The sequence below is a fragment of the Oncorhynchus mykiss genome, chromosome 26, assembly GCF_013265735.2.
Source record: "Oncorhynchus mykiss isolate Arlee chromosome 26, USDA_OmykA_1.1, whole genome shotgun sequence".
In the NCBI taxonomy this organism is placed as follows: Eukaryota; Metazoa; Chordata; class Actinopteri; order Salmoniformes; family Salmonidae; genus Oncorhynchus; species Oncorhynchus mykiss.
The window spans coordinates 42,496,633-42,524,580 of NC_048590.1; the positions used below are offsets into that span (position 1 = coordinate 42,496,633).

Consider the following 27,948-nt stretch of genomic DNA (forward strand, 5'->3'; position numbering starts at 1 on the left):
GAATGATGGAAAGGAGAGGGGTGTTTAGCATATTTTAGGATGGAGTGGAGTCAACATGTCTGTGAATCAGAAGTCAACTGAACATAGCCTTAGTGCTAGACAGAAAGCTACATAACTGAAGGAAGAGAGAGGTGACGAGTGAGTGAGTGAGTGAGTGAGTGAGTGAGTGAGTGAGTGAGTGAGTGAGTGAGTGAATAAATGAATGAATGACATTGATTATCTCTCAAGAGGAAATTCTTGCCATAACTCACCGAAGGTGCACATAACTGCTTACAAATTCACCAACATCTAATTCACTGTAGTACCACAGAGAAAACATGACGCTCTCAATAACCAATATTTGTTTATATGAGGGGACACCTTTTACACAGTGAATGAACTCAGTGAACTATTCTCAGAGGAGCTTCACCTTGATATGAGGGTTTTGGGCAGGAGGTTGTTGTGTGTTACATGTGGTTGTTGTGTGTTACAGGTGGTCGTTGCGTGTTACAGGTGGTCGTTGCGTGTTACAGGTGGTTGTTGTGTGTTACAGGTGGTTGTTGTGTGTTACAGGTGGTTGTTGTGTGTTACAGGTGGTTGTTGCGTGATACAGGTGGTTGTTGCATATTACAGGTTGTTGTTGCATGTTACAGGTGGTTGAATTTAGTCCAAACACACAGAATATCTGATCCGCCTGGAGTCAAACCAATTTATAGACTAACAGCATTGTATTGTAATACACTGTGTTGAACTGCTTGTCCTGTTTTAAGTCGTTGTTATCTGGGATTTTACTGGGGGTGGGGGGGATACTGGATGAGGGAGGAGAGTATAAACACAAGCATAGACTGTTTCTTTGATAAACATCCAGAACTGTAGATGAAAGCTATCCTATCTATCGATCGATCTATCTGTATCTCTCTAATTGCTCTAATCTCTCTAATCTACAACAGAAAGCTGGTTCACTAGGTGAGTGTAAACTGTAGAGTGGCTAGGTCATGTTGGATTTGTGGGACAATGACTCACGTCTTTCCAATATGAGATTAACCTGCATTGTTGTATCAAATGTATATCTTGCCAATAACACTTCAGGGTCCAATAGACCTAATATTAATACAGGACACAGTCTCAGGTCTCAAGCGTAGGGGGTGGAGAATGGGGCAAAATAAAACGAGACGCAGTATAGACTACTGTACAACGGGTGTATTGATCTCTATCCAACATAGAACACCTGCTGCATTGTAACAGATACTGACATCTGCTAGTTCTGGATCTGATACGTATTAACAACAGGCCAGTTAGGTACAAAACAATAGTCATGAGAAAGTGAAGATGTGTTTTATCACATCAACTATTATGTGTTAAAGTTATGTTTTAACACAACAACTACATTACTATGTTAACACAACAACGACATTACTATGTTTTAACACAACAACGACATTACTATGTTTTAACACAACAACTACATTACTATGTTTTAACACAACAACTACATTACTATGTTTTAACACAACAACTACATTACTATGTTTTAACACAACAACTACATTACTATGTTTTAACACAACAACGACATTACTATGTTTTAACACAACAACTACATTACTATGTTATAACACAACAACTACATTACTATGTTTTAACACAACAACTACATTACTATGTTTTAACACAACAACTAATATAGTTATGTTTTAACACAACAACTACATTACTATGTTATAACACAACAACTACATTACTATGTTAACACAACAACTACATTACTATGTTTTAACACAACAACTACATTACTATGTTAACACAACAACTACATTACTATGTTTTAACACAACAACTAATATAACTATGTTATAACACAACAACTACATTACTATGTTATAACACAACTACATTACTATGTTTTAACACAACAACTAATATAACTATGTTATAACACAACAACTACATTACTATGTTATAACACAACTACATTACTATGTTTTAACACAACAACTACATTACTATGTTATAACACAACAACTACATTACTATGTTTTAACACAACAACTAATATAACTATGTTATAACACAACAATTACATTACTATGTTTTAACACAACAACTACATTACTATGTTATAACACAACAACTACATTACTATGTTTTAACACAACAACTAATATAACTATGTTATAACACAACAACTAATATAGCTATGTTATAACACAACAACTACATTACTATGTTATAACACAACAACTACATTACTATGTTTTAACACAACAACTACATTACTATGTTATAACACAACAACTAATATAACTATGTTATAACACAACAACTACATTACTATGTTATAACACAACTACATTACTATGTTTTAACACAACAACTACATTACTATGTTATAACACAACAACTACATTACTATGTTTTAACACAACAACTAATATAACTATGTTATAACACAACAACTAATATAGCTATGTTATAACACAACAGCTACATTATTATGTTTTAACACAACAACTACATTACTATGTTATAACACAACAACTACATTACTATGTTATAACACAACAACTAATATAACTATGTTATAACACAACAGCTACATTATTATGTTTTAACACAACAACTACATTACTATGTTATAACACAACAACTACATTACTATGTTTTAACACAACAACTACATTACTATGTTATAACACAACAACTAATATAACTATGTTATAACACAACAGCTACATTATTATGTTTTAACACAACAACTACATTACTATGTTATAACACAACAACTACATTACTATGTTTTAACACAACTACATTACTATGTTTTAACACAACAACTACATTACTATGTTTTAACACAACAACTACATTACTATGTTATAACACAACAACTAATATAACTATGTTATAACACAACAACTACATTACTATGTTATAACACAACAACTACATTACTATGTTATAACACAACAACTAATATAACTATGTTATAACACAACAACTAATATAACTATGTTATAACACAACAGCTACATTATTATGTTTTAACACAACAACTACATTACTATGTTATAACACAACAACTAATATAACTATGTTTTAACACAACAACTACATTACTATGTTATAACACAACAACTACATTACTATGTTATAACACAACAACTACATTACTATGTTATAACACAACAACTACATTACTATGTTATAACACAACAACTACATTACTATGTTATAACACAACAACTACATTACTATGTTTTAACACAACAACTAATATAGCTATGTTATAACACAACAGCTACATTTATGTTTTAACACAACAACTACATTACTATGTTATAACACAACAACTACATTACTATGTTATAACACAACAACTACATTACTATGTTTTAACACAACAACTAATATAACTATGTTATAACACAACAACTACATTACTATGTTATAACACAACAACTAATATAACTATGTTATAACACAACAACTACATTACTATGTTATAACACAACAACTACATTACTATGTTTTAACACAACAACTAATATAGCTATGTTATAACACAACAGCTACATTATTATGTTTTAACACAACAACTACATTACTATGTTATAACACAACAACTAATATAACTATGTTATAACACAACAACTACATTACTATGTTTTAACACAACAACTAATATAACTATGTTATAACACAACAACTACATTACTATGTTATAACACAACAACTAATATAACTATGTTATAACACAACAACTACATTACTATGTTATAACACAACAACTAATATAACTTTGTTTAAACACAACAACTACATTACTATGTTATAACACAACAACTAATATAACTATGTTATAACACAACAACTACATTACTATGTTATAACACAACAACTACATTACTATGTTTTAACACAACAACTACATTACTATGTTATAACACAACAACTAATATAACTATGTTATAACACAACAGCTACATTATTATGTTTTAACACAACAACTACATTACTATGTTTTAACACAACAACTAATATAACTATGTTATAACACAACAACTAATATAGCTATGTATTAACACAACAACTACATTACTATGTTATAACACAACAACTACATTACTATGTTTTAACACAACAACTAATATAACTATGTTATAACACAACAGCTACATTACTATGTTTTAACACAACAACTACATTACTATGTTTTAACACAACAACTAATATAACTATGTTATAACACAACAGCTACATTACTATGTTTTAACACAACAACTAATATAACTATGTTATAGCACAACAACTAATATAACTATGTTATAACACAACAGCTACATTATTATGTTTTAACACAACAACTACATTACTATGTTTTAACACAACAACTACATTACTATGATTTAACACAACAACTAATATAACTATGTTATAACACAACAACTACATTGCTATGTTATAACACAACAACTAATATAACTATGTTATAACACAACAACTAATATAGCTATGTATTAACACAACAACTACATTACTATGTTTTAACACAACAACTACATTACTATGTTATAACACAACAACTAATATAACTATGTTATAACACAACAACTAATATAGCTATGATTTAAACACAACAACTACATTACTATGTTATAACACAACAACTAATATAACTGTTATAACACAACAACTACATTACTATGTTATAACACAACAACTAATATAACTATGTTATAACACAACAACTAATATAACTATGATTTAAACACAACAACTAATATAACTTTGTTTTAACACAACTACTAGCAAACTCATCATGAAAATATGGGACTCAATGTCTTACTAAACAGACAGCAATCCAAACCCATTCTCATTCATGTGTAACGTCTCCATAATTCCTCTTATATGTTCTCTCTTTCCCTCCCGCCAACTCTCTGTCATTCAGGACTCTGTCTCACCTGGTAGGCAAACATGTTGAGGAAGTAGCTGTAGATGCCACTCTGGTGCATCTCCTGGGCTGTCATCCGTTCAGAACCCTCCAAAACTGACAGCTTTGGGTGTTAGATCACAGACCCTGTGAGGATGACGTCCTAAAAGTCCCCAGAAAACGATCCTCTAACATCTAAAACAGTACAAATTGTTTTCCCAAAATAAGTAGCGGCGTTACAAAACAAAAGCGCTACTTGTTGTTGTGCCCAACTTCCAACGGGTCAACAGGGTAGTTCTTCCTGAGTTCTTCTCTGCTATATCCTGGATCACATGTAACACAAAGACACATCCAACCAACCTTGCTAAATCTCGGCCTCAACTTCAATCCAACTTCGGGGGGATAGAAAGTGTCCGGGTACTTATTTTACTCATATCCTGTGTGCTCTCTTTTTGCTTCTGTGTCGGGCGCTGTCAGAAGAGTTGGAGAGAGAGGTGGTGATGATGAATGCCCTCAACCCCTCCTCCCCCTGCTCCGCTTTACCCTGGCAGATTAGGCAGAGCCAGGGAGAGAGGGAGGCGGGGCATGTGTTAGTCCCATCTGTCCCTCCCTTCCCCCAGGGCCCTTGCTCCACTGCTCCAGAGACAGCCTCCAGGCCACACACACACACACACACACACACACACACACACACACACACACACACACACACACACACACACACACACACACACACACACACACACACACACAGGACATAGCAGCCCCATGGTCACAATAGGCTTGGGCCACGCTGTTCATTGGGTTACATACCCATCAGAATGGAATTACCTGCAAATTACTGTCATGTTCTTTTTACATTTAAGGATGTTATCTGATACCTTCTGCTTTCCTACACAGCACCGCCCCATGGCACCTCCTTGCTAAACTCTGATCCTCCCTGCTTGTCCATAATGGAAAGAGGCCACATCCATAATCCTATCATCATTTTGCTGACCGGCCCAGAAACACAGTACAAGAGGAGTGGGCACAGGCTAGGTCTCTCTCCAGGCAAAAACCTGACGGAACGCAAAATCCATATGTCCATATTTGGTTGATTTTTAGTTGAGTTCTCAACAAACGTGAATTCTATTGTAGTTGAAATGAACCAACCTTTGAAATCCTGTTGTTGATTTGTTGTTGAATTCTGGTTAAAATTAGTGTACTTTGACAACTTTTTGTACTTTCAACACAAAATTACATTGATGTTCAAGGTCAGTATGTTGACAGATTACATTGATATACTGTTGACGTTTTCCCGGTGGGTTGTGTCTGAGTCAGGTGAAAGAGGACACATGTAGGGTTGTGTCTGAGTCAGGTGAAAGAGGACACATGTAGGGTTGTGTCTGAGTCAGGAGAAAGAGGACACATGTAGGGTTGTGTCTGAGTCAGGAGAAAGAGGACACATGTAGGGTTGTGTCTGAGTCAGGAGAAAGAGGACACATGTAGGGTTGTGTCTGAGTCAGGAGAAAGAGGACACATGTAGGGTTGTGTCTGAGTCAGGTGAAAGAGGACACGTGTAGGGTTGTGTCTGAGTCAGGAGAAAGAGGACACATGTAGGGTTGTGTCTGAGTCAGGAGAAAGAGGACACGTGTAGGGTTGTGTCTGAGTCAGGAGAAAGAGGACACATGTAGGGTTGTGTCTGAGTCAGGAGAAAGAGGACACATGTAGGGTTGTGTCTGAGTCAGGTGAAAGAGGACACATGTAGGGTTGTGTCTGAGTCAGGAGAAAGAGGACACATGTAGGGTTGTGTCTGAGTCAGGAGAAAGAGGATGTAGGCCTCTAGTCAATCCAGCGGGCAAAATATATAACGTGAAATCTTGAAGAAGTCATTTTCTAGTTAAAAGTTGTTTTATTTCCAAACACAAAATAAGTAAATTGACTACTTTGAAATAGAGATTCTGTCATAGACACCATATTGGCACAGATACAAAGTCAAGATCTCTGTCTATCTCTATGTTATCCATTGATATACAGTAATCTCTGTTCAACCCTTCTCCACAAGACAGACTCTCACTTAATCTCCTCAGTTCTGTTTTAAACTGGCTTTGACTGGGGCTGAGTGGCAGGGCGTGGGCCCTACCATGGCAGAAGAGTACAGTAGACTATAAAAAATGCTGGTGATCTGTATGTTTGTAATCCATGTTTACAAAGGTGGACTTGATCGATGGCTTGTGGCCTTTATCAAGACAAGAGAAGGACTGCACCCACAATCTTATCTGAAGTGCAGTAGCCCACACGGGTTGTTTACACAGGGAGGGAGTACACAGAGAGAGTGAGTCAGAATAGATTTGGGTCAGTGTGCAGGGCACTGTGCCAGGATAATCCAGGGAAGTTGTACAGTCCCCTCAGTCTCAGTTAGCGTGACCTTCATCAGTCCCTCTCGCTCTCCCCAACCCTGCCGTAGACTAACTCCATAACCCAGACTGGGTTATCATCGTTCGGCTGCAGAACAGTTCTTACTGGGGCTACTACTCTACGACAGCATAGGCCTAACTCATCAGTGGTTCCCAAACCTTTTGGGGTTGTGTGACCCAACTAGGGCCTGTCAAATGTTCTTGTTACAGACCAAGTAAACATAACAAATTCTACCAGAACACAGTTTTTGCCACCTGTAGCCTATAAAGAACTGTCAGCAACTCAAAACATTCAGAAAGTTTTCAGACTCCTTGACTTTTTCTGCATTTTGTTACATTACAGACTTGTTCTAAAATCCCCCCCCTCATCAATCTACACACAATACCCAATAATGATAAAGCAAAAACAGGTTTTTAGACATTTTAGCCAAAAATATTTAAGAAATAGTGAATTGTAACATTTCCATAAGTATTCAGACCCTTTACTAAGTACATTGTTGAGGCACATTTGACAGTGATTACAGCCTTGAGTCTTCTTGGGAATGACGCTACAAGCTTGACAGACCTGTACTTGGGGATTTTCTCCCATTTTTCTCTGCAGATCCTCTCAAGCCCTGTCAGGTTGGATGGGGAGTGTCGCTGCACAGGTATTTTCAGGTCTCTCCAGAGATGTTTGATTGGGTTCAAATCTGGGCTCTGGCTGGTCCACTCAAAGACATTCAGAGACTTGTCACAAAGCCACTCCTGCATTGTGTTGGCTGTGTGCTTAGGGTCGTTGTCCTGTTGGAAGGTGAAGCTTCGCCCCAGGCTGAAGTCCTGAGCGCTCTTAAGCAGGTTTTCATCAAAGGTCTCTCTCTGTATTTTGCTCCGTTCATCGTTCCCTCAAACCTGACTAGTCTCCCAGTCCCTGCCACTGAAAAACATCCCCACAGCATGAGATGCTGCCACCACCAGCAGACACGAGCCTACCAGACGAGCTAAATGACTTCTATGCTCGCTTCGAGGCAAGCAACACTGAGGCATGCATGAGAGCATCAGCTGTTCCGGACGACTGTTTGATCACGCTCTCCGTAGCCGACGTGAGTAAGACCTTTAAACAGGTCAACATTCACTAGGCCGCTGGGCCTGACAGATTAGGAGGTGTCTTAACTAACATTTTCAACATGTCTCTGATTGAATCTCTATTACCAACATGTTTCAAGCAGACCACCATAGTCCCTGTGCCCAAAAGCACGTAGGTGTAACGGATGTGAAATGGCTAGCTAGTTAGCGGTGTTTACGCTAAATAGCGTTTCAATCGGTGACATCACTTGCTCTGAGACCTTGAAGTAGTAGTTCCCCTTGCTCTGCAAGGGCCGCGGCTTTTGTGGAGCGATGGGTAACGATGCTGCGTGGGTGACTGTTGTTGATGTGCACATCAACACCATTATCCCAGAAACCCTAGACCCACTCCAATTTGCATACCGCCCAAACAGATCCACAGATGATGCAATCTCTATTGCACTCCACACTGCCCTTTCCCACCAGGATAAAAGGAACACCTATGTGAGAATGCTATTCATTGACTACAGCTCAGCGTTCAACACCGTAGTGCCCTCAAAGCTCATCACTAAGCTAAGGATCCTAGGACTAAACACCTCCCTCTGCAACTGAATCCTGGACTTCTTGACGGGCCGCCCCCAGGTGGTGAGGGTAGGTAGCAACACATCTGCCACGCTTATCCTCAACACTGGAGCCCCTCAGGGGTACGTGCTCAGTCCCCTCCTGTACTACCTGTTCACCCACGACTACATGGCCAGGCACAACTCCAACACCATCATTAAGTTTGCAGACAACACAACAGTGGTAGGCCTGATCAACGACAATGATGAGACAGCCTATAGGGAGGAGGTCAGAGACCTGGCCGGGTGGTGCCAGAATAACAACCTATCCCTCAACGTAACCAGGACTAAGGATATGATTGTGGACTACAGAAAAAGGAGGACTGAGCATCGATGCGGCTGTAGTGGAGCAGATTGAGAGCTTCAAGTTCCTTGGTGTTCACATCAAGGAATTCGGCGCACGTGACAAATAAACTTTGATTTGATTTGACCATGTTTCACCTTAGGGATGGTGCCAGGTTTCCTCCAGACGTGACGCTTGGCATTCAGGCCAAAGAGTTCGATCTTGGGTTCTTCAGACCAGAGAATCTTGTTTCTCGTGGTCTGGGAGTCTTTAGGTGCCTTTTGGCAAACTCCAAGCGGGCTGTCATGTGCCTTTTACTGAGGAGTGGCTTCCGTCTGGCCACTCTACCATGAAGGCCTGATTGGTGGAGTGCTGCAGAGATGGTTGTCCTTCTGGGAGGTTCTCCCATCTCCACAGAGGAACTCTAGAGCTTTGTCAGAGTGACCATCGGGTTCTTGGTCACCTCACTGACCAAGGCCTTCCCCCCGATTGCTCAGTTTGGATGGGTGGCCAGCACTAAGAAGAGTCTTGGTGGTTCCAAACTTCCACCATTTACGAATGACGGAGGCCACTGTGTCCTTGGGAACCTTTAGTGCTGCAGAATTTTTTTGGTACCCTTCCCCAGATCTGTGCCTCGACACCATCCTGTCTCGGAGCGCTACAGACAATTCCTTTGACCTCATGGCTTGGTTCTCTTTATATAGACAGGTGTATGCCTTTCCAAATCAAGTCCAATCAATTGGATTTACCACGGGAAGACTCCAATCAAGTTGTAGAAACATCTCAAGGATGATCAGTGGAAACAGGATGCACCTGAGCTCAGTTTCGAGTCTCATGGCAAAGGGTCTGAATACTTATGTAAATAAGGTATTTCAGGTTTTTATATATATACAATTTTGCAAACATTTCCAAAAAACCTGTTTTCACTTTGTCATTATGGGGTATTGTGTATAGATTTCTTACAAAAAAAATTAAATTAATTTTAGAATAAGGATATAACGTAACAAAATATAGAATATGTCAAGGGGTCTGAATACTTTGATGGGGTATATACACTTATATGTGGAATCTTCCAACCAGAAGTTAATGGAATTTTGCAACCCTAGTCTAGGGTCTAGGGATTGATTTAAGAATGGCCTATGTTATCTAACTGCACACTCTCTGATACACTGATTCTCCCTGCATGCACTGTAAAGCTTTGTTGATGATCAATGACAAAACTCTTTTCAGACAAAGTGGAAAGTTCACATTGTGTCAATATTTACTATCTGTTCTAAGCTACAAATGGAAATATGTTGATCAATATGCTACATGTGACACGGTGAGGACTGTTTTTCTTCTTCAAATGTGACAGTGGTACTATTTGTTTTCCTTCATCCCAGCTGGTTGTCACGCAATCATAGCTCCTGTCTGAGATCACAAAACCATCAACACTCACAATCATTGCCCTAAAAAACACAATAGTGACTACCAATTAATTCCTTACAGTGACAATGAACAAATACTATTCTCCAAGAATCAACATTAACTGATGTAATCGCAGCAGAGTAGAATCACTAAGAACTTTAATCTGGTTTGAAGATCTTTAATCTGCTGTTGGCTAAATTACTCCACCGTGAACTTCCATGAACCAATTAGTCCCTTCAGATAAACAGGCTTGTATTCATTAGCGCATACTGTAGCAAAACGTTTTTTTTTTAAATATACAACGGAAAAAACAGTTGTCGCTCCCTGTTTCAATTCGTTTTTTTTTCCGTTTGGTGCATAAGAGGGTGAATAAGACCCGGGTTTTACTCTCGAGAGTCGGTCAGGGCGGCCCACCATCGTCGCCCTCGGTACTACACAGCATTCCTGGGGGCCCTTTCACTGACAGATAATTGCTTTTGCCTCGTGGGAGAGGAGACACTGCCAAAGCGAGCAGACAAAAGCAAATTAAAGAAGCCAAACGACGCTTGAGTGGAAGCATTCGATCTATGGTTTCAATAGGCCTTTTGGAAGAACGGTTGGATCGAGTCCAAACACATGTTTTCCAAAAAACACAGTTGACTGTAGTTTTTTTTGTGTGTAAAAAATGTAAAATCTTATGATTCTTTAGAGCCCAGTTATTTAGAGATATGTTTGAAGTGTAAGAATGTATAAACATTGTAGTCTTACTGTTCATTGAGAGTGAAGAGACACAGAACTAAGACGATGACCCAGAGAGAGGCAAGCCTCACATGTCAGTCAGAGGATTCCCATGCCAACACAATTTATCCATTCATCAACAGTGACATAACTGATTGAGTGTACATAACAGTCCATTTTCCAGTTTACGCTTTCTGGATTACACAGAAACTGCAGATTATGACAAACTTCCTACACATAATCTACACCACAATCCCAAACATTTTTGAAAGGATGAAACATAATATTTCTGCTTTGCAGGTTAGGAGATTATAAACAGTATTTGACTGCCTTTTCTATGTGGCTCAGCAACCCATGAGTGCAAAGTTCAAACTAATATCTTAATGAATTCAATGAGACTTTATATCAAAAATAATATACAGTATAGGCCTATGTGACATGAATTGTATAGCAGTAAAATGGGCCATTTCACTCTAAAGATTCATAACAATATGATCACAGTGGCCTGCCTGCCTGCCTATAGTGTACTGTAACTGTATATGTCTAGGTCAACAGTAACTATTACAGATCAAGAAGTGGATCATAGTGTGGTGTTGATGAACTACTGAACATGGTCAGGAGCTGAATTGGGTGAGAAGGAAGGCAGTCAGTGGGACAAATTCCACCAGGCAGGGGAAGGGAAGGGGGGGTGACACAATAAGACATTCTATTCATTCCATTGTGTTTACCAGGATGGTAATGTCTGAAACAGCATTCACTGTTTCTCAGGCTGGGAATGCGATCCATAAAAACTATAGAATTTGATAGAATTCATAAAGTATTATTTGTTATTGAATTAAAGGTAGATAGTCTAATCTCATCCATTTTGAAGGCAGTCCCACCAGTTAGATTCAATTCCATTTAAATGAAATAAATTCAGGAAATACACTTAAACTACATTGACTGAATTGAAATGGAATTGACCCCAACACCAGTCCCACCACTTGCAAAAGCCCAAGCTCACTCCCTGAATGTTTCGTTCTGAGTTCATCAGTTTCTCACCTGAGTACAGAGACAGCGACACAACATTACTTCCCAGACTGGTGCAGCAGGCACTGAGGGGGGCGACGAAGCTCCAGGTCCACTGGCTCTCAACGGTCAATCATAAATCAGGATGAAAGGGGTACTGGGACAGCAGTACAGAGTTAACAAGCCCGGAAACACTCAAGTTTAGTATATGCATATCACCCTCCTGTTTTTCATTAATAAGCCCCAGCACCACCATTTCTCTGGGCCCCATCGATCATCCCACACATCTCCCCCAACAGACAGGCATGGATGATGTACAAGGCAAACACCCTGAGAGGGAGAGCCAGTCAAAGAGATTTTGGCTTCAGATGTGATCAAGGAAGGTTTCTCTACTTTTTAGGATTAAGCCGATTAAAATAAATTGGATTGATTGGTAAGTGTAGTGTAGTGTACATGAGGCGGGAAAACTATTGTGGGGGGATCAAGAGAGAAACGTAGGAGGTTGGCCAGGTTGTTGGGACTCCGAGTATTAAAGTACTGTAAACCTCTTATGCAAGACAGAAATAGGCCTAGGTGTGCGGAGTACCCTTTAATCCAACCTCATGCAGTCTATACATCAACCTATCCAGTCAGAATATAATTTGGCATTTGGCCCATCTGGCCTAGTGACACTTGGAAGTTGGATATCACATTTTTTTAAAGAGATTGAACTGGATCTTAAAGTAACTGTCCTGAGAAAATCTCACTTTTGAAAGTTAATGCTCTGTTAACTCATACCCAAATAATGTTTTGACTCATTTTATACTTGTATTTGTGGCCAAAGCATAAATTGGAGGAAAAAAAAACACTTAAAAAAATCCAATCTCAAACTTGTATCTCAAACAGACCAATTAAAAAATGCTTGCTATTTCCTCATAGAGTGGGGCAGCAGGTAGCCAGCCTAGTGGTTAGAGTGTTGGACTAGTAACCGAAAGGTTGCAAGATTGAATGCCTGAGCTGACAGGGTAAAAATATCTGTTGTTCTGCCCCTGAACAAAGCAGTTAATCCCACTGTTCCTAGGCTGTCATTGAAAATAAGAATTTGTTCTTAACAGACTTGCCTAGTAAAATAAAGACTATAATGTCATCCAGCTGGCCAATCAGTGGTCTACGCTCATGAATATCTATAATGACCGGTATACACCCATACCATTACCTTGTTGTGGTACGCCCACACCATTCCAACACAGAAAAGCTGATTTTTAACATACTTAATTACAATTTTTGAGCAGGAAAACTATTTCATTCGTATTGTAATTAATTATATGTCATATATCATAGAAATCTGGAAACACTGGACAGTTACTTTAAGCACTTACAAATCCGTAATTGCATGACATTTCTTCTTTTCCAGGATGTAACATATCACCTTGCACACTTTTCAGAGACCAGTTTTGGCTGGTGATGAGCACTACTTTCAAAACTGCTGGCTGTATCACTTTAAGGATATCAAGAAATGTATCTTGCATGGTAAATTAAATATTTGCCTGGCATGCTAGAATATGCATAATTTGTAGTAATATGAGCATAACTACTATAACATAAATTAGGCTGAAGATTTAGTTAATGTAATTGTATATGAAGTTAACAAAATACAAATTAAAACTGAATATCAATGTAAAATATTTAAATTTTTGCTTACAAATTGCTGATAATGGATTGCGTTTTTTTCTATATTCGCTATCTGGGATCCTTGGGACGACCCTACCCTATAACCCCAACTCTTACATAACCCTAACCTTAACCTTTTTGTAACCTGCAATGAGGGTATGAACGTCCGAAGGACTCGGTTAGCACTCACACTGGAAACCATGTGACATCGGTGCTTCTTAATTTGCTTTCCGATAGTTTTGTAAACGGATACCCACTCTCTTTTCGTTCCGGCTCTACAGGAGCAAACATGGCGGCAGAGGGAGATGTGGATTTGGACCTGGAAGCTGAGGAGAACTGCACTGGAAAACCAGCAGAAAAGCCTCGGAAACATGATAGTGGGGCTGCCGATTTGGAGAGAGTCACCGATTATGCCGAGGAGAAGGAAATATCGAGCTCCGATCTTGAAACGGTGAGGCTGGGCCAAGCACGCGGGGCGACGATGGGTGCCCACGTTAGCATGAAGGCTAGCTAGCGTATGCTAACAACAGGCCTAACCGGCGTACAGTGAAGAATGGAAACATATTTGCACAAACCATGTGTTGTGAAAATGTTACCGTAATCAACATACAAACGCGTCATTTCACGTTGGCACGTGCTGTTTAACCAAGTCAGCCCTGAACAGAACAGGGTAGAGCTTCTGTCTATTCAGCAAGCGTTAGCCTATGGCTGCTTGTATGTTTTTCTGCCTTGCGTAATTTACTCTTCCAACCTGTTTTGGGAGTTCTAGTTACTGACTCGTCAGTGCTGTCATACCAATATGATCCCTTTGACTATCTGATGTCTGCATGTCCTGTTTCAGGCTATGTCAGTGATTGGAGACAGGAGATCAAGAGAACAGAAAGCTAAACAAGATAGGTGAGTCACTTTGTCAGATTTTCATTCAACAATCATTGATCTGGAAATGAATGAGTACACTAATGACTTGTCTGGGGTTATGATTTCAGGGAAAAGGAACTGGCTAAAGTCACTATCAAGAAAGAGGATGTAGAACTCATTGTAAGTATCCCCCCAGACATGTTTCTTGTTTAAGTGTCACAACTCTCATCTAAAGTTAGTCTTTTGCATCACAAAAGCATTAAATCAAATTAGTCCTCTGGAACTCTAGTCATCCATATTCTACTAGGCGGTGTTATTAGAAACTATGCTTCAGAGATACATTCATAGACCGGGACCGTCTGAAGTGTTCTATCAAAACAACTACCCATTCTGATTATTCTAATGTCCTGCCTCAACTGTCTTTCCACAGATGGGTGAGATGGAGATCTCCCGGGGAGTGGCAGAGCGCAGTCTGAGAGAACACATGGGCAATGTGGTAGAGGCTCTGATTGACCTGTCAAACTGACCAGGAGAAACTAACCCTAGAGCAGCTTTATGCAGCAGCATTGGACACGGGACTGCTTCCTAGCCTGATCGTATTCATTGACTCCATTCCATAGCTCAAATCAGATATTTTGTCAACTGAAATAAAACATTGCATTTCTCTATGTATATTCAACAATACTTCAAAATTGATTACTTTTGCAAGCACCTGTTTTTGATTTATAATAAATGTGGAATGAAATAAAACCAATGGATGAAAATGTTATGTTTTAATCACGTACGCTTTATATCCAAGTTAGAAGAAATTAACAGATGTCAGATCAATGGCGATAAAACAAAATAGCTACACAACTTTGAAAATGTACAAAATTACATCAATATGCCTCTATGAAGCATCAGGGCATAGCCCTAAACCCAGGGCCTTGCTCAAAGGGTTGGTGCATTCAAGATATTGCAGGTAAATGTATGGCCATAGAATATACTTCAGTGAAGTGTAGTTAATTTCCATCTGCAACATTTCATCCCAATGAACACACCCCAAGTGTGTCTCTCTTCCCCCTCAACTTAGATTCAGGTCTTCCTCTTTTGCACTGTTGGTCGGTCAAACACATCTCTCACTCCTGCAGCCTTCTGCTTAAAGAACTTGCTGTTCTGAGCGCTCTCCTGAGCCCAGGCTGAGTCAAACGATGTGGTGTCCTGATCCACCAGGTGGGTGTACTTAGTGCGTCCGGAGCGACCAAAGTTCTTGACCTGGAATTAAATGAGGGGGTTGTTAAAGATGAACTATCTGTGGATGTTTATTTGCCAATTGTTGACATCACATTTTGGATTGATTGTTGGCTGTATGGCTCATATAATTGTATAATTTATTGTTATGAAACCACACACATCCTTATTTTGAGGTAATGTCTGGATAATATCTGTCCATTTAGGAGAACATTGTCTCAAGAGCAGCTCCAGAACAAAACATTCTGTATAGCCACTATAAATGAAAGACATTAATATACACTGGGTTCAAAAACCGTATGAATTTTCTGTTTACATCGATAGTGTACATTTATAATAAATAAACAGGGGGAATACATGTGCTACAAAAGTATGATGTTTGAAAGAAGTCCAGCTGACCTGCATGACTTTGGGGAGGATGGTTTTGTTGAAGTGGTCCTCCAGAGTGGGGGCACTGAAGTCTCTCTTGAACACATTCTCCTCTTCGTCCTGGAAACAGATCACATTCAGCCAACATCAAAGACAAGACGAGCTAGTCGGACAAAATACGTTTACCAAGTTTCAATTATATGAATGAAGGATCATACATATTTTATATACCTGAATCACATCTCTGAATATTCTACAACAGTGCACACACTGCTTTTAAGAATCACTCATACAACAATCTAACACATGTAGTGGCTAACAAACATGGGATAGTTCACTCCTATACTTACACTTTCTCCTACAATTCTAACAATCAATCATCAGCAACATCTGGTGGTGTGTTTCTTATAAGAATGCACTGTACGGAGTTCTCTGAACCCCCGTGTCTACAACTCACCATGAAGAAGGCTCCTCTGTGGTAGTACTTCTGGAGGAACTTATATTTGCCCTTAGAGGCCTTGTTTGTGATCTGTTTGCCATTATTCCGCAGCTCGGCCCTGCGCTCCTCCTCGGTGAGGCTGTGGAACCTCTCAATCTCAGACTTCTCTTTCTCCATTCTGGAAAATCCGACAAGGCAAGTGGGTTACATGGACAGCAAAGACCTGTGTCAACATAATTAACTCTGGACCAGTAATTATTAACATGGGTATAAACACTTCAAGTGTACAGATCATTCATACAGATAATCATACAGATAATCATACAGATAATCATACAGATAATCAAATAATATAAAAACAAAGACGTTAGCCTTTTTTACTTTGAGAGGGAACAACACCAGCTTTCAATGGTTAAGTGAATCAACGCCCTATGTGAAGTATTTCTGATGTCTACTTCCATTGTCATTCAAGACTGTCTTAATATGTTCCGCTCTTATGCATTTGCCTGTAAATTGTTTTGAATGGTTTAAAGTGCTGCACAATTAAATGTACCACCGTGGAGCACTTTAGGGCACACTGTAGCAAAATGTTTCAAAGATGAAAACGAGTGTTTCAAGATAGTACTTGACCGTTTCAGATCTATATTCATTTTGTGCCTAGTGAACACCATGGTTCATGTTTAAGTCTGACTGTACTCACGCTTCACGGGCCTCCCGGTCCCTCTTGATGCGCTTGAGCTCCCGGACCTTCCACGCCTCGTACTCCTCCTCCTCATTCTCCCCGTCCGTGTCCAGGGAGTCGAGAGCAGCCAGAGTGCGGCGGTTCTCCTCAAACTCCTTCTTGGCCTCCTCCTCCACGATCTTCAGGGTGTAGCGCCGCCGCTCCTCCACCTGCTTCTTGGCCTCCGCCTCCAGCTCCCGCTGTTTGAGCTCGTCCGCCTCGCGCTCCGCCACTGTTACTCGGTCCTTCCTGAGGAGATACACATCAAAATCTCATTTTCTCACTCGGGACACAAACGCTGCAACACAATCCATTTGTTGTGAACATACTCTGTTCATATGATAACAGGACAGCAGGTATACACAAACTGATGCATGCAGTAGAAAACAGCACAGCTGGTAACAGTTTTGTACTGGCTTTTAAATTAAAATTGTTTCTCGTATAAGCCTAATGTATTTTCATCAGTCAATTTGGCCATTTTGAATTGTCTAATCCCAAGCCCACGATCAAAGTTTCCCTTAGAAAAATAAAGTTATTACATTCTATGAAATAAATTATATTAAGCCATGATAATGGTTCAGGAGTGATCTTGGATGGCAGGACTCCTTACTTGCGGATGAAGACTGGTTTTAGCCGCGGCTCGGCCTCATCTTCACTGTCCGTGTACTCCTCGTACTCTGACTCCGACTCCTCCTTCTCCGCTCCCGAATTCCCTTCTTCCTCCACCTCCATGATCTCCGGCATGTCCTCGTTCTTCCGCTCCTGCGCTCGCTGGCGCATCATCGCTCGCCGCCTCTCGATTTCCTACACACAAAACAAAGTCAACGTGTTACGTAAAGGGTATCTTGTATACCATTCCATATCACACACCTGGGACCGTATTCACAAAGCATCTCAGAGTAGGAGTGCTGTTCTAAGATCTGTTTTGTCTTTAAAATCTTAATGAATAAAAGGGGTGCCTGATCCAGCTTTCCAAGAAGATCCTTGTGCCACTCACCTCATCGTCCACTTCTTCCTCTTCCTCCTCCTCTTCGTCACTGCTCTCTTCGGGTGCTCTCTCCGGGTGCCAGGTTCCCTCGTCGGAGTCTTCACTGCTCTCTGCAACCACCTCCGGCTCTGCGATCTGTCTGTGTCTTGCCAACCTGAGAGAGAGAGAAAGAAACATTTACAATCATCACAGCACTCAACATCCAATAGGGCTAATAGTTAGGCCTAAATGGTTTAGAGATCAAAGCCCAATAAAAATCAGTCAGTCATTCATAGTATTCAAATTCCTGATAACCCACAATATGTGCAGAAAGGTTTTAACAACCCCTCACCCAACTATGGGTGTCTACTGACAAATACAGTTCAGCTCAATGAAGATGGGACTGGGAGTCATCACAACCAACACAGGATCCCACTGGTTTACAAGATGGATCAATGAGAATTATCTTCACCTCTCCTCCGCATCCTCAGAGACGCGGTTTAGCAGACGCTTGAGACGGGGGTCAGACACCACCTCTTCCTCCATTTCCATCTCAGGCTCGGCATCCTTAGCCTTTTTTATAAACTGGAAGTCCTCATCCTCCTCGTCAGAGGAGTCCATGGGAGCATAGTCGGGACGTTTACCCGACACATAGCGCTTCACCTTCACCTTCTCCATCGAAATCTCACCTGGGGACGAAAGTAGGCGAGCACACTTGGTTACCATGAACGGTCCATTATCATAGATGGCTCTACTTACTCTGTTACATTTAGTGAGGTTAAGTTGTATATACTGTCGTTTTGGTTTTGTGATGGATTGAAACATGAGTAAGGGCATGAATTGTGATTTTTTATATCTACTGTAGACGCAGACAAAAAGTTTGTCCGTACAATTAAGAAAATGCAGCATGCAATTATATCGTGATATTAACTACAAAGTTGTATACTTGGATGGCTAGATAGCTATCTATTGCTACCATGAAATCGGCTACCACCTAGTCCAGGATAGCTTGCCTTAGCTAACGTTAGCTACAGGGAAACTCACCTTTCTCATTTCGAATCGGCACAGCACCAGCCGTGGACTGGATCGGCGGTTGCTTCATGTTGAGGGCGTCCCGTCCAGACATGATTGCCCGATCAACAATATCAATATATTAACAAAAATTAAATCGACTTCTAGGTAGCAAAACAAACCCGTCGTTTATTTTCTCGACCACCACAGGAAATACTCTAACATTACCGGAAATCATTCTTCTTCGTTGGGATTGGGTTGGCGGACCGGATCGCATCCTTTTAAGGAGCATACACTGCCACCTACATTACTGGAGTGTGAGGCCAGTCACGGCCTACCTATATTATATTAAATTATATTCATTATTCATGTTCCTCTAAGAAAGTGAAATAGAGCCCTAGACACCACTTTCCTCCGTCCACTACAGCAACCCAGCCAGCCTCTAACCCTTTCACACAATCTCTCCCTATCTACGTCATACAGTCCACAAAATATCAACACCTGCACCACCGTTTCCTCCACTAAACACTCATCACACATACCTGTTTCTTGTCTCTCTATCATCCACAACGTGGCATTAAAACTCCAACTGTAGTCTACTCCACACAACTTCCTCTGTCCTACATCCCATACTCCCCACATCTTCCTTTCCTGACCGGTGCATGCTGTAATTGCCTCCCCTTACTACTAGCATCACACTCCCTTTGCCAAAGATCAAGCCATTTTGCCCAGATCAAGGACTTGACTTCCCTGCAGCCCAGCGGGACCTGAATATCTACCCCCTCTCTCCTCACAGCACTATTAGCCACCACATCTGCCTTCTCATTACCCCTCCACACCCACATGGGTTTGGAACCCAGCAAAAGCTTACCACCATTCCCATCCTCTCCAATTCAATAACAGCACCATCATCGCCACAAACAAGCCTCCCCTATCTGACCTGCCCATCTTCACACTACTCAAACTGCAGGCAAGTCAGAGCAGATCACCACGGAGTGGTTTCACCTCCTCCACCGATCTTAAACCTATAATCATGGCCATCAACTCGGCCGCATACACTGACACATAATCAGTTAACCGCTAACATACTCTAACATTGAAATCTGGGATATACACCACTGCCCCCACCCTACCACTGACTGGATCATTTTAACCATCTGTATATATCCTTAAAAGCAAATAAAACCGATTATCTATATACAGTGCATTGCGAAAGTATTCGGCCCCCTTGAACTTTGCGACCTTTTGATTTGTTAAAAAAGTTAGAAAAATCCAATAAATGTCGTTCCACTTCATGATTGTGTCCCACTTGTTGTTGATTCTTCACAAAAAAATAAAGTTTTATATCTTTATGTTTAAAGCCTGAAATGTGGCAAAAGGTCGCAAAGTTCAAGGGGGCCGAATACTTTCGCAATGCACTGTATCTTTCCACACACCGTCTCACATCCTCACCTCATTCTCTCCTGCCCTTAATTATGTCCACATCTACTCTTGGTTTCGGAAAAAGCCACGGAGGAACGTTACCCGATGCAATTGCTAGCCCCCATATTCTACCACCTTCTGCCCGATTGTCCACCTGTATGCCCTCTACTTACCCAATCCTTGCTCCCAGCATTCCCCAGTTGTCGTGACCACAGGATGTCCTTTCAACCTTGTCCAGTACACAAGTTTGTCCCACCTTATCAGGGTGGCAGGTGGCCTAGTGGCATTCTCTCAATGTCTTCACTATTATTCTACAATACAGAAAATAGTCAAAATAAAGAAAAACCCTTGAATGAGTAGGTGTGTCCAAACTTTAGTATATATAGTACCAGTCAAAACTAAATCAAACAACTTTTCTGTAAAAAAACAACACAGATCTGAGCCCCTGATAGGCTCAAGATGAGCCTGGAAGGGCGGGCCGTCTTCTGGCGCCAGTACGGCTTTGCAAGTATTCAGATGTAGAATCCTTAAATCACAAACACTTTTCTTCCGCTGCCACAATAATGTCCAGTTTCTTTGACTTCTTTGAGACTTCAGCCATACAGTTTATAACTGTGGCAATGAATTCCACAAAATCCACGTTTTTAACACACAGTTTGACTGACAAGAAACATTTCCTACAGGCTGTGGTGCGCCCACTACCATCTCTTCAACTCTTTTAATCTCCTCCACATAGGAGATTTGATTGACCGCTCTAACTTTTGCCACCTCAATCTCCTTCACCCTTACATGGTACTCCAGGAACTCGGGATCATGATCCCCACCAGAATTCCCCACCGTCGTCCTTCTACACACCGTTCTTCAGTATACTCCGTGCATCTGTACACACATGAAACATGAAGGAGTTTGGGGATGAAAGCTCTTACAGAATATCTGACATAAACAAGCTTCACATGCGTAGGTACTGTAGGTTATTCAGAAATACAATGAATCAAAATAAGACCACTCCTGGTCACTCTGATAGACTCCACTTTTCCCAGAGCATACTTCACCATTTTCAACACGTCAAACAGGTCTCCCACATCTTCATCCTTACTCAACATACGCATCCCAAACAGAAACTATTAATTATCGCTCATACATGTATCCTCCACTCCAATTGTAAAAATGCAGCAAGCGGGAGCCCGTCTGAGCGGTCGGCTGTGAATGCCCTTACCCACTAGAACTTAATGGTGATAAAATTGGTTCTGATTCGCTACAAGCTGTCTGGCAAAAACAGCATGGATGCTTCTCAGTCCAGGAGGTTTATTCATCTTCATTACTACCACATACAGTTGAAGTCGGAAGTTTATATACACTTATGTTGGAGTCATTAAAACTCGTTTTTCAACCACTGCACAACAGCATCATGTTGTGGGGGTGCTTTGCTGCAGGAGGGACTGGTGTACTTCACAAAATAGATGAAATCATGAGGATGGAAAATTATGTGGATATACTGAAGCAACATCTCAAGACATCAGTCAGGAAGTTAAAGCTTGGTCGCAAATGGGTCTTCCAAATGGACAATGACCCCAAGCACACTTCCAAAGTTGTGGCAAAATGGCTTAAGGACAACAAAGTCAAGGTAATGGAGTGGCCATCACAAAGCCCTGACATCAATCCTATCCTTATTGTGGGAAGCTTGTGGAAGGCTATCCGAAACATTTGACCCAAATTAAACTATTTAAAGGCAATGCTACCAAACACTAATTGAGTGTATGTAAACTTCTGACCCACTGAGAATGTGATGAAAGAAAATAAAAGCTGAAATAAATCATTCTCTCTACTATTATTCTGACATTTCACATTCTTAAAATCAAGTGGTGATCCTAACTGACCTAAGTCAGGGAATTTTTACTAGGATTAAATGTCAGGAATTGTGAAAAACTGAGTTTAAATGTGTTTGGCTAAGGTGTATATAAACCTCCGACTTCAACTGTATACTTTTAACACACACACTCTTCAGTTACTTAGGAATCTACTGATGTTTTCCTTTGTTGCACTCACAATGTTCTTAAGAGTAAACTGTAAACTTAGTCACCATCCAAAATTGTCTTCTTCTTGTCTTCTTCTTGCGAAGTCGACCAAACCCTAAGCTAGAATGGGCAGGTGCAGTGTCCACATGTGTGTCCAAGCCAACTGATTGGCCAAAACCAAAGGGCTGTGATTGACAGCTGAGATATCCACCCTTTTTGTTCTACTTTTCGACACTACTGTTGTCCATTCAGGACATTCATCTTCATCAACTTGGCTCAAGGCGCCGTTTGATTCAAGCATCCACTTTCGCCATCTCTCAATGGCCCACAATGGTTTTTACAGCCATTTTTGTAGTTCTTAAGCGCCTAGTCCTGTATAGAAGGACAGTTAGGGCAAAGGGGCAGAGCAGTGAAGGGAAGCTTATTACTACTGTCACTTTAGAGGACCATGAGGGCCTGTAGGGTGCCGACAAGGGGATTATGGGCCGCCCAATAAAGAAGGTGCATGGAGACGCAGGGACAGTCCTGGGCCACCCCATGGAATAACACGGGTGTGGCGGAGGATCCTCTGACTCAGCTGTTGCAGGGCAGCTGGGGCCCATCTTTGAACGCTGAGTATGGTCTACTGCGGCGGAGGAATGTTGCACATCGGCCACAACTGTCGAGGATCATCAGGGATCTGGATGTAGGGGCCGCCTGGGCCCCAGAGATGAGGTCAGGTGGTCTCCCACATTGGTCACACCTGTCGAGGATCATCAGGGATCTGGATGTAGGGGCCGGCTGGGCCCCAGAGATGAGGTCTGGTGGTCTCCCACATCGGCCACAACTGTCGAGGATCATCAGGGATCTGGATGTAGGGGCCGGCTGGGCCCCAGAGATGAGGTCTGGTGGTCTCCCACATCGGCCACAACTGTCGAGGATCATCAGGGATCTGGATGTAGGGGCCGGCTGGGCCCCAGAGATGAGGTCAGGTGGTCTCCCACATCGGCCACAACTGTCGAGGATCATCAGGGATCTGGATGTAGGGGCCGGCTGGGCCCCAGAGATGAGGTCAGGTGGTCTCCCACATCGGCAGGGCTTTGAGTTGTCCAAGGCAGGAGGCGAGCGGCCCCACAGAATTAGAGACAGCAATCCCCCCGGGTCAGGGAACAGTGGGTCCCCCAAGTCATGGGGCTGAACCTATCAGTGCAGGAAACTCAGTGTCTGACAGGGCAGGGGACTTTTAACCTACCCCTAAGACTGACAACTGCAAGTCAGTTATGGTGGGAGGCTGCAGAACTAGCTGAGCAGGAAACTTATAACCTAGTGCTAGTTTAGGTGAACCTATCGCCTGGCGGAGCAGTGGACTGAGGTCCGACTAGAGCTGGAGACAGCAAAACTAGAATGGCTGAAGGCTGGGAGCGCAGTGCTGATTACTTTGCACCTGAAAGGGAGAACGACTCTGAACCTGAGGGAGAAAAAGTCTGGACCGGACAGGGAAACTGATTCTGGACCAGCCAGGGAAACTGACTCTGGACCTGCCATGGAAACTGACTCTGGAACTGAGAGGGAAAATGAAACTACTGAAGGCTAGGAGAGCAGTAGGGCTCAGGGCCTACTGGAAAGATTGGTACCTTTGAGCCTGGCGGGGAAGGAGCCTGATGTCCCACCTGGGCTAGGGACTGAGGTCCGACCAATGCTGGAGACAGCAGACCTAGTGCAGCTGGAGACTGAGGACCTAGTGCTAGGGACTGAGGGCAGACAAGGGTTGAGAACCCAGCACAGATAACTTGTGGCTTAGCAGGGCAGGAGGCTCTAAGCCTGGTGGGCCAGGGTACGGCAGACTGAATATGTCTGGAGACAGCAAGCTAGTGCAGCAAACTCTGTGCCTAGTAGGCACTAAACCAGGCAGGCTAGGCTACTGTCTAACAGCTAAGGCTGTGGGGGCTGTGATCTGTGCAGGGCAGAAGACTGCAGACCTGCAGATAGGCCAGCGACTGTGGGGCCTAGCTGGGTAGGATACCTAGGGCCTGGCAGAACAACAAACTTAGGGGCGACCAGTACAGGGAACTGTGGACCTAAAACAACAGAGGACTGGGGGACGAGCAGTATGATAGGAGTCTGGGAACCTAAGTCAGAACAGTGTGAACCTGCAACCAGGGCCAGAGACTGAAGGCCAGGTACAGATAGAAACTGAGAGTCTACCAAGGAGGCAGGATAGACTGTTGTTAATACTGTTATGTTTTATTTTTTGTTTGTGTTTTATTATCATTGTCCATCTATAAGTAATTTCCAAGTTTATGTAATGTTGAACAGTATGGAGTTACATGTTCAAAATGGGGGACTGATGGATTCTGGGTTCTAACTCCTAAACTTGAAACAGGGTTAATTATCAGGTATCCTATTGAAATATTGAGTGCTATGTTTTAGAGGGTTTACACCAGAAGCGAATGGTTATCTGTAGGAGGAAGGTAGCAATTAAGCTTGGAATGTACTGAGTGTAGGGAAAACAATCATATGTGGCAGGCATTGATAAGGGAAGAGTCATGGATTAGTGATGAAGGGGGTGGAGGTCAGGTCAGGAGAAGCAAAAGCTTATTGCCTGTATCACTTTGTATATTTATTGCTAGGCAGGAAACTATGTTTAGCGAGGAGGAGACTCCACCCAAAGTGGGGTACATATACCACCACTATTGTAACCATGTCTTTGTTGATTCAGCTGTTCAATCCTTTGAGAAGAATAAACTTAGTTCATGCTTTTATAGTGTCCGTTGAGTTCTTACTCTGATAATTAGAATCTAACAGAAAAGGTAATATACAGTAGCCTGAAACATACAGATGAAGGATAGGCCTACCTAGCTACAGATTGTACACCAGATAATGTAATATAACCAAAGATTTTTGATATCCATTACTGGGCATTACAGGTTTGCCTATACAAAACGTTGCCCTCGACTTTTCAACTAACTTGGTATTGGAGATATGATCTTTGTTCTCAATTCGGAAGAAATGTGTATCTTATCAAATGTTCCCTCGCCATTTTACAGTGCCTTGCGAAAGTATTCGGCCCCCTTGAACTTTGCGACCTTTTGCCACATTTCAGGCTTCAAACATAAAGATATAAAACTGTATTTTTTTGTGAAGAATCAACAACAAGTGGGACACAATCATGAAGTGGAACGACATTTATTGGATTTTTCTAACTTTTTTAACAAATCAAAAACTGAAAGATTGGGCGTGCTAAATTATTCTTACTTACTTATTATTCTTACTTATTCTTATTCTTAAAATTATTATTACTCTTAATGTTTTGGGGCTGTTGCTGGGCAACACGGACTTTCAACTCCCTCCAAAGATTTTCTATGGGGTTGAGATCTGGAGACTGGCTAGGCCACTCCAGGACCTTGAAATGCTTCTTACAAAGCCACTCCTTCGTTGCCCGGGTGGTGTGTTTGGGATCATTGTCATGCTGAAAGACCCAGCCACGTTTCATCTTCAATGCCCTTGCTGATGGAAGGAGGTTTTCACTCAAAATCTCACAATACATGGCCCCATTCATTCTTTCCTTTACACGGATCAGTCGTCCTGGTCCCTTTGCAGAAAAACAGCCCCAAAGCATGTTTCCACCCCCATGCTTCACAGTAGGTATGGTGTTCTTTGGATGCAACTCATCATTCTTTGTCCTCCAAACACGACGAGTTGAGTTTTTACCAGAAGGTTATATTTCGGTTTCATCTGACCATATGACATTCTCCCAATCTTCTTCTGGATCATCCCAAATGCTCTCTAGCAAACTTCAGACGGACCTGGACATGTACTGGCTTAAGCAGGGGGACACGTCTGGCACTGCAGGATTTGAGTCCCTGGCGGCGTAGTGTTACTGATGGTAGGCTTTGTTACTTTGGTCCCAGCTCTCTGCAGGTCATTCGCTAGGTCCCCCCGTGTGGTTCTGGGATTTTTTTCTCACCGTTCTTGTGATCATTTTGACCCCACGGGGTGAGATCTTGCATGGAGCCCCAGATCGAGTGACATTATCAGTGGTCTTGTATGTCTTCCATTTCCTAATAATTGCTCCCACAGTTGATTTATTCAAACCAAGCTGCTTACCTATTGCAGATTCAGTCTTCCCAGCCTGGTGCAGGTCTACAATTTTGTTTCTGGTGTCCTTTGACAGCTCTTTGGTCTTGGCCATAGTGGAGTTTGGAGTGTGACTGTTTGAGGTTGTGGACAGGTGTCTTTTATACTGATAACAAGTTCAAACAGGTGCCATTAATACAGGTAACGAGTGGAGGACAGAGGAGCCTCTTAAAGAAGAAGTTACAGGTCTGTGAGAGCCAGAAATCTTGCTCGTTTGTAGGTGACCAAATACTTATTTTCCACCATAATTTGCAAATAAATTCATTAAAAATCCTACAATGTGATTTTCTGGATTTTTTACATTTTGTCTGTCATAGTTGAAATGTACCTATGATGAAAATTACAGGCCTCTCTCATCTTTTTAAGTGGGAGAACTTGCACAATTGGTGGCTGACTAAATACTTTTTTGTCCCACTGTATAAGTAGATGACAGCACATCCCACAGTGTGACAAAAAAAAAAGACCTTCACATGCAAGAGGCATTTCTCACTCGATACAAAACGCGTATTTTACTCTTTCTGAGTATATTCTGGTTTTTGGAGAAGCACCTGCAACTGAACACAGACATTAAGATACACATGTCTTCCCGAATCGAGAACAAAGAAAGTAGAAGCATGAACAGGTTAGTGGAAAAATAGCTTCCAACCCATTCTACTAGCAAAATGTATAATGGCTACTATGGAATAATTTACATATCACCATTTTAATGTATAGCTAATTGTATCCCTACATTTATATACTTACAAAAATAAATCACACACACACAAAA

General features: G+C 41.4%; 3 protein-coding genes across 4 annotated transcripts in view; 1 reads left to right on the forward strand and 2 right to left on the reverse strand.

Annotated features, from left to right (window-relative positions):
• Nucleotides 1-12,981, reverse strand: part of LOC110506162 (serine incorporator 4-like) — a 47,033-nt gene extending 34,052 nt beyond the window's left edge. Inside the window, exon 1 of one of the 2 annotated variants that reach the window (XM_036963238.1) lies at nt 12,415-12,981. In XM_036963238.1, the coding sequence (XP_036819133.1) occupies nt 12,415-12,441 (27 nt within the window). In that variant the 5' untranslated portion in view covers nt 12,442-12,981. Of the gene's footprint in view, nt 1-4,940; nt 5,473-12,414 lie in introns of those variants that run through there. The other variant, XM_036963237.1, reaches the window with a different exon arrangement.
• Nucleotides 12,982-14,144: 1,163 nt separating this feature from the next.
• On the forward strand, nt 14,145-15,643 carry hypk (huntingtin interacting protein K). Its single transcript, XM_036963723.1, has 4 exons — nt 14,145-14,482; nt 14,873-14,928; nt 15,018-15,069; nt 15,320-15,643. The coding sequence occupies exons 1-4, from the start codon at nt 14,321-14,323 to the stop codon at nt 15,413-15,415; spliced, it is 366 nt and encodes a 121-aa protein (XP_036819618.1). The 5' UTR covers nt 14,145-14,320; the 3' UTR covers nt 15,416-15,643.
• A 4-nt stretch (nt 15,644-15,647) lies between these two features.
• LOC110506854 (microfibrillar-associated protein 1) lies at nt 15,648-19,741 on the reverse strand. Its single transcript, XM_036963722.1, has 8 exons — nt 19,660-19,741; nt 19,088-19,304; nt 18,646-18,790; nt 18,259-18,452; nt 17,628-17,897; nt 16,946-17,105; nt 16,519-16,608; nt 15,648-16,143 (listed from the first exon to the last, which is right to left on the reverse strand). The coding sequence occupies exons 1-8, from the start codon at nt 19,739-19,741 to the stop codon at nt 15,964-15,966; spliced, it is 1,338 nt and encodes a 445-aa protein (XP_036819617.1). The 3' UTR covers nt 15,648-15,963.
• Nucleotides 19,742-27,948: the final 8,207 nt, after the last annotated feature.